This window comes from Arachis hypogaea, chromosome 11 (assembly GCF_003086295.3).
Source record: "Arachis hypogaea cultivar Tifrunner chromosome 11, arahy.Tifrunner.gnm2.J5K5, whole genome shotgun sequence".
NCBI classification, from domain to species: Eukaryota; Viridiplantae; Streptophyta; class Magnoliopsida; order Fabales; family Fabaceae; genus Arachis; species Arachis hypogaea.
The window spans coordinates 125,505,754-125,517,385 of NC_092046.1; the positions used below are offsets into that span (position 1 = coordinate 125,505,754).

Sequence of the window (11,632 nt, forward strand, 5' to 3'; positions counted from 1 at the left end):
GATCATTGTTAATCTCTAGTTTTACTATATGAAAAGAAAGACATTTCAGCCTGTTATACTAAAACTCATTTAGGGTTAACAAAAGATGCATATTCATTGTAACAAAATATATATCTCTTATTTTATTATATAAATGAAAAGTACAACAATAAGAGAGTACTATTTCATCAAACAACTCTAAATGGTGTAAAATGTAATACACATAGCTTAACTTTACCTAACCTAATAATTATATCAGTGATTGTTTTCACAACTTGAACTCATAATCTTGAGATGAGACAACTCAACTATTGTTCCAAAGCTACCTTTCGTATTATATAACTTAAATATAAAAAAATTAGTGTATGTTTTTACAAATAAAAATATCATATATGATACCACCTAACTTCAAAGGAGATCAGTGTAAATTTCTCATTCTAATAAAAATATATGAAATAATCCAGCGTGATAAAATTTCATGAGCCGGAAAACGTGTTACACATCCGAGTATTGTATTTTTTTTCACATGAAAAATGGGAACTAGCATTCCTAATTCGGCCTACTCTTCACTTATATTACAGTTACAATACAATGATCACCTGATTTTCTATTTTTAACTCAACTGACAGCTATACAACATTTTTTTCCTGAGGGTACTACCAAAATCTCTATCAAAAGGTAGAGTAATTTAATCTTCTTTTCTATGTTACATGACAAAGAATTGGATCCTAATGAAAAGGGTTAGAGCTTTGTACAAGATTTCATGATACTATAATTGACTTTGGTGCTTTACAGATCCAAGAAGGTCAGGAAGCAGCTAAATCAATGGTGCAAAGCCAATGCTAGTTCCACTGAAAAATACAAAATTTCTTCTTGAATCGACGTGGGACCGGATACATTGTGTTTCGTAGCACTCGCTGGCCGTGGAGGGCATCTGAAGCAACAGAAGCATGGTGTCATTTGCATAAACTTGTGTGTGCAGATTCTGGCATCATAGCATTTAATGAATCAAGAGGTCCACAGGGAGCAGGAATATGCAATTCCACCTCGAATGGACTGGGTCGAAAAGCTAATTATCACATCATCATCATGGAAAGGTAGGCTTCTTAAAGTCCAGAAGCATTGTTCCCGTTCATACCATGGGAAGATACCTACTCTTTGGCGAGAGCACGATGTCGGTGCGAAAAATGCAGAAAACACAGTCGTCAACTATCTTTTGCACTCTTCCTTGTCAAGTTAACGCCCTTAGCCTTCTCCATTTCGGCCTCTTTCTCGGCTCTTTTCTTCTCTAACTCTGCCTGCTTGCAATTCTCTTCGTGCGCTTTCCGAAATAACCTTATAAAATTTAAGAGAGTTGTGGTGACTGTAATTGCCAAACCAGAAACAATAAGTTAGTCTGAGCATTATAAAAGTTTAAACCAGAAAAGTAAATAAATAGATAATCTTGCTATTTTTTCCCCAAACATAACAGATATGGACATGAATTAATTTCCCTCAAATATCAGTTGAATGAACTATAATCTGATGAAACAAGCAACCAGTTAAAAGACCAATGGTCATTTTACCTTGTTCAAATGGACAACGAGCAGGATCCTCGCCAAAATATAGTGCGAGTGCATCTGCATTTCTACCCTGTGCATTGACAAATTACACAATCTATTTATCTCTTCACAGGTAGATGCCTAATGTACTAAAATAAGGTTAAGCAAATTACCACCACGGAATACAGGCTTGTCAGAGATGCTACCTCTGACTCAGCAACAGATATGAATTCTTTCAATGTCTGACAAGAGATCACAAAAGATGAGTCAAATATAGTGAAGATGTAATTGGTATAATACTACAATACCATAAAAAAAATAAAATAAAAATTAACTGATTATTGGTGCATTTATTTCAGAGTTTTTCAAAAAAGTGACAATTTTAATTTGAAGGGGTTTCTTTTCTATTTATTTATTTATTTATTTATTATTATTATTATTATTATTTTGAAGAAGCTACTCTTTTTAGCTCCGGCAGAAAAGCTAAATCCTTTTTCAAAAAAGTAAATTTTGAAAAAAATTATACAACATATATGAAAAGTGGCTTTTTTAGTGTGTTATATAGATATGCCCCCAAAAAAAGGGCTAAAATAGACACACCATAATCAATGTTTACACAAGGCTAGAGAAGCATATTGAGATTAATTTGTCAAGTTGTCAACACCATGATCAATAACACAGGTTAATATACACACTCTTCTGTAAGCATATTGCATATAAGAGTTTTTTGGCAAAGCTGGTGATAATTAAAAAGATTAACTATGTCCATCAAAAGCACAAAACCTACTATTATGAATCATTTTGAAACTCCCTTGTTTTTTCCCCAAGGAAAATGAAGAATAAAGAATTTCGATTAAACAAAAAATGAATAATAAAAAGAGTCTAACATAAACATGTTAAACACCTTACAGAAAACTTCGGACACAGGTCCATCATTTGCAGATGCAGCAAGCTCCTGTTTAACCTTTTCTAGTCCCTTGATGATTGCCTGCATCTCTTCTGCTAAGGACTTCAATTGTATCTGAAAGAAGTGCAACTTCTAATCAATTCACGTTGCGGGCTAAGGGATCCCCTACACAAAAGCTTTATCTATAATGCGTAGCTTTCCAATCTCTCAACATGTCCAAATGGAAAAGTCCCATAAAACATCAACTAGTACTCATGTTTGGCTAAAAAGGAAATAAACCCTTCAGCTTTTGAGGCCCAGGCAAACCAAGGATGAAATCAACCTCCCTTTTCAACATCTAGCAAATATCCCCTTACGCAGCGAACACAAGCAAGAAATATGTGTCAAATGAAAAGGAGTTCTTCCAGGAATTTGATTCAAGATGTCTACTAGGTGAAATTTCTCGATTCAGTGACTTTTGGCAATTCCTTTTTCAGCAAAGGCCCTTCAGATTATAAGTTTATTAATTACCAAATTTGAAACCATAGAATATACTAGCATATGGGCTAAAGTTTGAAGGTATTAGCAGGTATTGGACTTAAAAGAGATTATGCCAAAGTAATGAGCTTCTCTGGCGAGCAATAACGATGATTGATCTTGGGTCACTTTACTCTAGTGAGCTTCTAAAGTGAGTTAACTCTTAATTCATGTGACACACATATCATTGCAAGAAGTCAGAGGAGGAGATATGTGCTCAGTTTTACAGGGGAACAAAGTGAAACAGAACCAATAAACCAACCAAACTAGCAATTAGCAGTTGAATAATTTTCTTTTTCCAACCAAGCATAAATCATCACCTTAGTCGCAGCTTCCAGGCTTACAAGGTCTAAGTGGAAGTCAAGCAGTCCAGGCGACCTATCAGCTAGAACCTAGAGCCAAAATAGCAAAATGGAAAGAAGGTAAGTGATCAAATGATATATTCCTTTAGTGCAATTGTTATTATACCTTGCAAAGATAGTGCATCAGTGTCATCTTATTGTTAGAAGCACGAGTGTCAGTAAGCTTTAAAAGACTATCCAACTTGAATCCAATTGCGGATCCTGCATAAATTAAATAAATAAATAGTAATCCATAAACTATAAGTTTACGTTAGACAAGATCTAACAGAATCAAATTAAATTTTAACTGCTGAAAAATTAAGAAGGGCCTGTGATTATCTAAACATCGAAAATTGAGAGAGCTAGAATGATGTCCCAGAGAATGATAAGGACATTAACATTTAAAAGAAAAAAGTACATACCCCTAGCTGTTCCTTGATTTAGTGTATTACCCAAAAAAAGAATTTTCTTCATGATCTCCTTCAGCTTGACAGACTTTCGGACCTATTCCCAAGAGAAAATGCATGAGGTCAAAGAAATGCCAATAACACAGTTTGTTAGTTTCATGCACAATGTACCTCTTCACAAGCAGAGTTCACAGCGTTTAAACTCTTCTTAAATTCTGTAACCTGCAAAAAGAAGAAAGCATAACTGAATCAAAAGTTCAAATCCACAAAACATATAGAAAAATATAGCAAGCACCACCATACCTGAGACAGAAATTGAATCTTGAAAGAGAATACTCTTAACTTTGACTCTACTCGTGGCACCTTCATCAGCTCTAAAAAATACTGAAACATGACCAAATATATGCAGGATATGATTATAGATACATAGTATGATATTGCATTAGGAAAGGCCAAAAGAATTGTTTTATAACCAACATCTAAAGGGAAAGCGGGAACATGTAATAAATTGCTTCTTTCTTTCTAGAAGCAAGCAGGCAACAACAAATCTGTAACTATACGTGATATAGACCTTGAATTCATATGAGCTGCCTTCCAAGGAAATAGACTTCTTGCACAATTTTATTGATCATTATCATATGTTAGATTCACTTCCAAAATCAAAGCCTTGCCGCATTCAGTTCTTTAACCTCTGCAGCTAATTATTTATACCCAGAATTTTGCAATTTCCAGTTTCCATGCCAACAATTGTTTTTTCTTTTTTTCCCCTTAAAATAAGTTTCCTCTCTTCTCTACTTCATTTCTCCACCATTCCTCCCAACTCCCTATCAGATTTTAAAGTAAGCAAAGGGTCTAAGAAATCAAATGCTGGTAGACGGATCCTAGTTATGAGCCTACAAACAGTATCCTACATAATTCTGAGTACTTAGATTTATGCTAAATTAGCTAACATAAATAATGATATGGCTATAACAAATTAGTACACACCTGTTCGCATTTTCCCAAATTCTCTTTGTCACCAGTGTATCCCTTCATAAACAAGGGGAATCAAAATTACAAAAGCAAACAAACCAGAGTAAAAGATATGTTTCCGTAACAGCAGACGCCAAATGAGAAACCTTAGCTGACAAAACAAGATGTAAGAATTAAGTATGATAAGTTTGTTAATCTTTACCTTCAAAAGTTCCATCTCTTCTTTGGTAGGACAAAACTTAATGAGATTTTCCACCTGATCTACATCTAATACTGATTCATCCATAGCCAGCACAGCAGCCTGAGAATATCCATTTTAACGTGTCAGATAATACTTAACCACATTGTTCGAGGTGGATATTTCAGATTTGCTGGCAAGAGCTATTACTGGTGGCCTTAGGCACATATACAAGTCAATCAAATTTCAATAAGCATCTTCTATGTAAATAAAAAACACTAATATTTACTAGAAATCAACAAAGAATGATATTTTCATTATAAAATCTTCTATCCTGAATGATCAAAAAACTTATTCACGCCAATTTTCAGCTTACCATCATATCAGGAAGTGGCATCTTAACCTTAGTGAGCATAATTTCAGTATTGTTAGCCCTCCTTAGGTCAATCTACAATCAATAATACAAACAAACAAGTTAATTACCAGTAACAGGAAACCAGCAAATATAAAGAGACACAGAGTACTAACAGCCAAAAAGCAGCCCCAATATGCACCTCACAGTTCATTAAATTGTCAGCATAAAGATGCTAAACTTTAAAACATAAAGAGTTAGAGAAGTAACTGTTGAAAAACAAGAAATTTTATTCAGAGATAAAACCAGTGCAGTCAGCTATGCTTAATATATTATGTAACAAGGTATGCCTCATTTACAGATTTACAGGCAAGACAAAACTAGAGAAAAGTACATTTGGTTGCCCCACAAATTTAGAGCAAGTACCTGAACTTTCAAGTTAGGTCAGAACGAAGCCGACTTTTTTCAACGAACAAATAGCCACTTTACAAACTTACACTTAAATTTTACTATGTACATAGGGTTGAACTTTAGTATTTAGCAGCCTTTGAGAAGTAAAACTACAAATCATGGTTAATTACTTCATTGCAGTTCCTAAAGGAAAGACTAAGTGAAAACCATCAATTCATTGTTTAACAACAATGTTGTTTCTTCAAAACCCAAATTGCCAAAATATTTAGATAGAAGAATACCAAGTGGACTTTGTCAGTTTTAGATCCAACAGATTTGCGCCGCCCTCCAGATTTACCACTTGAATCAGAAGGTTTTGGAACATTTGCAGAGAAAAGCTTCTCTAGCTCTGAAACATCAAACTCTGGTGCACTAAGATAAAATGTAAAACCAGTCATTACAAACATAGGGATATAGAAAGCAGAAAGAACTGTGTGCACATAAAATTGAAATGAATCAGATGAACATGCAATAGTAGGGAAGACATATTACATTTGAGGTTCTCCAAATCTTTGTAATTCTTCCCATAAACTTCCTTGCAATGCCCTTGTAACCTTACTCCAGTGCAATGGCTTTAAGGAGGACCGTCGAGGTGCAACCGCACCTGCTCCTGCAGGGCGCACGTATCCACGCCCTCTTCCTCTTGGATCAGCTCCAACATTTGAACCTTTTGAACCCAAGGGTGGAGGTGGTGGTGCGCCACCAGGAGGTCTAGGTGGAGGAGGAGCACCGGAAGCACCAGGAAGAGGTGGAGGAGGAGGGCCTCGACTACCAAGAGGTGGCGGAGCAGGTGCACCTCGACCCCCAGGTGGTGGTGGAGGAGGGGGTGCTCCCCGCATAGGAGGAGGAGGAGCAGGAGGTGGTGCTCCACGAATAGGGGGAGGTGGAGGAGCTGGGGCTCTAGACATTGGAGGAGGTGGAGGTGCAGGTGGGCCTCCACGTAATGGAGGAAGTGGTGGAGGAGATGGAGCTCTAGTCAAAAGTGGTGGTGGCGAGGGAGTCGGATCTCCACTAGAAGGAGGTGGCGGTGGGGGAGGTGGAGCTCTACTAAAAGGAGGTGGCGGTGGTGGCGGTGGAGCTCTACTAAAAGGAGGTGGAGGTGGTGGCGGTGGAGCTCTACTAGAAGGAGGTGGAGGTGGTGGCGGTGGGGCTCTACTAAAAGGTGGTGGAGGTGGTGGCGGTGGAGCTCTACTAAAAGGTGGTGGAGGTGGAGGTGGTGGTGTTGGAGCTTTACTAAAAGGAGGTGGAGGTGGTGGTGGGGGTGGAGCTATACCAAATGGAGGAGGAGGTGGGGGTGGAGGAGCTCTACTAAAAGGAGTCTGAGGTGAAGCAGGTGGCAATGTTGAAGCATGACTAAAAGGGGGAGGAGGAGGAGGAGGAGGAGGAGGAGGTGGTGGTGGAGGGGGTGCACCCCTATACATGGAAGATGTAGGAAGTGGTGGTGGTGGTGGAGGAGGAGGAGGAGGAGGAACTCTAGTTGTTGAAGGAGAAGGAACCGATGATGTTAAAGGAGGAGGAGGAGGAGGAGGAGGAGGAGGAGGAGGAGGAGGAGGAGGTGCTGGTGGTGCTGGTGGAGGAATGGATGAAACATCATAGCTTGAAGGAGGCATTGGTGGAGGAGGAGGAGGTGCAAGACCCACTACTTCAAATACCTCAGAACTACTAGAGTCCGCAGCAGTGGAAATTGAGGAATACAGAGACTTCCAAGAGGATGCAGAAGGTTGTAAGCTCCCCTTGTTTTGCCCAAAAAATGGGGGTGGTGGTGGAGTTGGGGGTGGAGCGGGAGGAGGAGAAGTTGCAGGTTGTAAATTTATCCCTACTTTTTGTTTACTAATTGATCTTGAAAATGGCGGCGGTGGTGGTGGTGGAGGTGGCGGGGCTTGTGCAGTAGACACATTTCCACCCAAAGAGGTTGAGGATACCAGTGGAGATTGAGATGCTTGACTTGATACATCATCCTGAAACGATAAGGGTTCAAAAACATGTGAAGAAAAGTTTCTTCGCGGAGGTGGTGGAGGTGGAGGAGGAGGAGGAGGCGGTGGTGGAGGCCGTAGCTCTTTCTCTGAGCTCTGTTGATCTGCTTCTGTAACTAACTCAAAAGATGTTTCTTTAACAGATGGTAATGATTGAGGGCGGTTAGCATCCAATCCTACTACTGTGTTGCCTGAAGATTTTGTAGGGGCCACCTTGCGACTTTTCAGTTCAATTCTCGTGTCAGTAGAAGCAGCAGACGCAGATGAAGACTTCACTTTGGTATCTTCCATTTTATCCTTTGGAGCTGTATAATTTGTAAGTGCTGCAGGTGCACTATTGTTCCTATATGGATAATATACATGCATTGAGTTTGTGTAAGAACCCTTGTTAGAAGGAATCCATTGAGTTACTGCAGTAGGCTTAGCTTGTTTTGACTGAAAACCTTGGGTTTCTTGCTGTTTAGTCTTTTGCTTTGTTGTAATTGAATCTCCCATTGGCTTTGAGTTTGATGGAGGTTGTTTCTTCGGAGCCAATGGAACAAGTTTACCTGATTTTTGTCTTGCAATATCAGCTATCTGCTGCCCTGCCTTGGATTCTAAGTCCCTTTCTATAGCTTTGTTATCTTCATCATATTTGTTTTGGATTACCATTTCCTGGTTCACATCCACATCGATTTCCATTGTTTTCATGTCTGAAAATATTGCAGCGGTTGACTTAATTTTTCCATCATCCACAGCAATGTCCTTCACTGCATGAGGATCTGAATCCATGCTCTCATCAAGCTTGTATTTCACATCATCAACAGAGATGTCTTTCACTTCATTAATACCAGAATCCATCTCATCGAGCCGTTTTTGAAGCCCATCATCTGGCGTACAATCCTGAAAGCCGTGAGAATCCAACTCCCCCTTCCAAACCTCTTTATGATTTCCATCAAAGACAGCACTGTCATTAATAGCATGAGAATCATACTCACCTTTACCTTCCTGTCCATCAATTACATTGCTAAAAATCTCTTCCACTTCATAAAACTCCTCAGGTGAAGCACTTTCAGTGGAGGCACTTTCAGTTTCATTTGCATCATCATTCGCTGCGACTGTGGTTAGATCAGGTAGAACAGCATCAGCATCCAAGAAAAGCACCTGAAACAGACATGAGTATGTGTTCAACTTGTAATGCATCAGAAAATAGATTCCACAGAAGAATAACTATAACTTACCTCTGCTTTGAAATCCCTAGAAAATTGATCTTTTGCATCCCACAATATATCAATTTCATCACGGCTCAGCAACAATATATTTGACCGCACAAATGCAGTATGGAACATGACTCTAAACATCATCTCCTCACGAGTGAAATCTTCACTCAAATGTATGCACTCAAGAACAACATCCCCTTGAACACGACAACGGATATCGATTTTCACAAAAATACACTCTGCCTGTGATTAAAATTAATTAAGAGGACATTATACATAATTAATTCAGAATTCAGTACCAAAAATGTAAATTTATATAGCACCTGCAGGTAGTGGCGAACATGCTTTTTGGATTTCGAAGTTGAAAAAAGAAGCTTCGAACTTCTATTAGCAGGATTTGAAGGGTCTTGACCATACACACGTACCACAGGCCTGCAACCTTTTCCATCATCAAATAACGGAAGGACCCTAAGAATCAGACAATCCAAATACAAGGGTGTTTCAGAAGGGGGCCACTCAGAACCCAAATGTCTCCTTGAAATATACTGAAGATATCTCAACTGTGAAGGTTGTGGGTTCAAGGGAGATAAAAGGTGTAGGAGTTCTCTCGGAGCTTGCTTGTACACCATCTCAAGAGTTTTCTGCTCCCCAGTGTACTGTTTACGGTATAATAAAAGACCTGCTAACATAAATGCCAGCACGGGCCAACCTCCTCTTTCACAGTGCATCAAAAGCACATTTTGTTGCCCCTCCAAAGACAACCAGCTTTCACCTGATCGAAGGAAGTGATGGATCATCTCCAATGGCAGAAGGGGGCAACCCTCGTATTGCCGAGGGTACTCCATAACCGTCATGTCATACTGAGCAAATATATCTGAGATTTGGCTGCGTCTATCCCCTTCTCGGAAGTTGAACACCATGAAAGAAGCATCTGGAAAGTGATCCTGTAGCTGCGCCACAATCCCCCCCATATAAACTCTATACTCATCTTCTTCCAAGACATCCGTAGAGAAGCAATAGTCAAAAACTGCATAAATACAGCAAAAGCATTTAGTCACTGTCAAACAGCTGAGGCACAGAACCACAAAACTTACATTTTCAGCGTCTGTTTTCATTTTAATCAGACAGAAACCCAAGAAACTCAAACTCAGAGGACTTGTTGCACAACTGCTTAAGAAAATCAAGACCAGAAAATTCGGATTTGTGCCAGAGGAGGGCACTTCACTGAGTAAGTTCTACTAAATTATTAGAAACAACACTTAGTGCATACCATATAATATGAAGTTTATAGTGACAATAGTCTCAGTTTAAAGCTTCACAGTTCATCAACTACTAGCAATGCTTGTTTTTCAGCTATGATTCTAAGAAGTATTTATTGCCTAGTTTCTAATGGAAAAGGCAAGAGAAAGGAGAAAAATGATATCAAAGTTCGAAGTCCAAAAAAGTCCACAATGCCTTAGACTCTTGGCACATTACCATCGGCATTGTTCGAAAACGACATCAAAGTTCAGTACCTTAGCTTCTAAAACATTGAAATGAATCCTAAAAACTAAAAGGAGCAACTTCAGCTGCCCCTAAGGCCTAAACAAGCTACATAGAGAAAAAGGTGGGTATGGAAGGTTATGGTAACAGGTCAAAATGCTTCATTTCTTGCAGTTATTCGCGCATTTATTAGTTCAGCAATTCAAACCAAAAAAGCCAACAACCATGGTTACCAAAAGAAAAATATAATAATAACAATAATAAAATATTAGGAAAAAAAGTAAGAGAAAGAATTTAAACAAGAACTAACCATAAACTCTCTCGGAGATCTCTAGAAGCCGATCCGGCGGCTTCCGGTAGAAGAACCTTCTGAACAGCGCCATCTGATGGCGCTGTTTCTGCCCCGATCAGATCCAAACCGATGTTTTGAGTTCGTCCCCGCAAAGCAAAGATCAAAACTTTTTGCAACAACCAGACACCTTCGCAGATCCCGCAAATACCCAATTCGATCGGAGCCAACCTGAACCCAAAAATGGCGAATTCACAACTTGGAGCGGAACAAGTTGGTGAATGGTGATCAAACCCAAAAAAGAAAAAAAGCTGAACAAAAAGACTAGTCAAATAATTGAATTCCCAAAAGGCGAATTCAGAGATAGATAGTAATAAAAATAATAATAAAAGTAAATTTAGAGAGGTAGAATTGTGAGAGAATGATTTGAAGTGAAGTAGAAGTAGTTGCTGTAAGGTATGAAATTCAAAAAAAAAAGTTCCCTTTTTTTTGGGTCGAAGGTAAAAGGTAGAAATGTGAATGAAACGGAGAAGAAGCGTAGTGGACTGAAAATGAAAAAGGAGACACACACTGCTATATTATCTCGTTGGGAAGTTAGAGCTGTCTTTTCTCTTTCTTCAGTTTCTTTCTTTCTTTCTTTCTTTCTCTCTCTCAACTCAGAAAAATGGAAGAGAGAGAAGGAGAGAGAAGAGTGGGTCTATTGTCTCTCTGTCTGCAACGACAACATATTTTGGGTTTTTGGGTAGGCGAAGGTGGCTGCCTTGGCTAGCTGGTGGTGACGTGGCATTTACTCTCAATTTATTTATACATATTTTGGATTTTTCTTTACTTTTGTTCTCTCTTTTTTTTTTTTTTTTTTCTATTCAATTTTTAATATATTTCTATTTTTAATGTAATAGTATTCTAAGTTAGTACTTTTCTACTTCTACCTTGAATATGTAATTTATTAATTAGTCTTTTATATATATTTTTTTAAAGATAGAAGTAAAACTTAAATTCGTAATTTTTAGGTGAGGATAAAAAAAACTATGTCATTTCAATTATAG

General features: G+C 38.5%; 1 protein-coding gene across 5 annotated transcripts; it reads right to left on the reverse strand.

Moving 5' to 3' along the window:
- Positions 1-397: 397 nt before the first annotated feature.
- LOC112722529 (formin-like protein 20) lies at positions 398-11,305 on the reverse strand. Of its 5 annotated transcripts, none has more exons than XR_011867713.1 (18): positions 10,608-11,305; positions 9,139-9,842; positions 8,837-9,058; positions 8,594-8,759; positions 6,136-8,485; positions 5,886-6,015; positions 5,218-5,289; positions 4,866-4,964; positions 4,679-4,720; positions 3,995-4,075; positions 3,863-3,913; positions 3,707-3,788; positions 3,412-3,506; positions 3,264-3,335; positions 2,430-2,911; positions 1,694-1,762; positions 1,545-1,611; positions 398-1,342 (listed from the first exon to the last, which is right to left on the reverse strand). XR_011867713.1 is itself a non-coding variant. In XM_029290256.2 (18 exons), exons 1-18 carry the CDS (start codon positions 10,678-10,680, stop codon positions 1,185-1,187), a joined length of 4,650 nt encoding a protein of 1,549 aa, XP_029146089.1. In that variant the 5' UTR covers positions 10,681-11,305; the 3' UTR covers positions 398-1,184. The 5 variants fall into 5 exon arrangements, 2 of the variants coding, with proteins under 2 accessions (XP_029146089.1, XP_029146088.1); XM_029290256.2 differs by having other exon boundaries at positions 2,425-2,541; XM_029290255.2 differs by having other exon boundaries at positions 2,425-2,541; positions 6,136-8,759; positions 10,608-10,817; positions 11,156-11,302.
- Between the last annotated feature and the right edge of the window lie 327 nt (positions 11,306-11,632).

Excerpts from the sequence above, each read along its gene's own strand:
- LOC112722529 (XM_029290255.2), bottom strand. The coding sequence starts at position 10,680 with ATGGCGCTGTTCAGAAGGTTCTTCTACCGGAAGCCGCCGGATCGGCTT. Across the intron at positions 5,290-5,885 it reads AAACTGACAAAGTCCACTTG|ATTGACCTAAGGAGGGCTAA; the intron begins GTATTCTTCTAT and ends TATTGATTGTAG. Across the intron at positions 3,914-3,994 it reads AGATTCAATTTCTGTCTCAG|GTTACAGAATTTAAGAAGAG; the intron begins GTATGGTGGTGC and ends TTCTTTTTGCAG.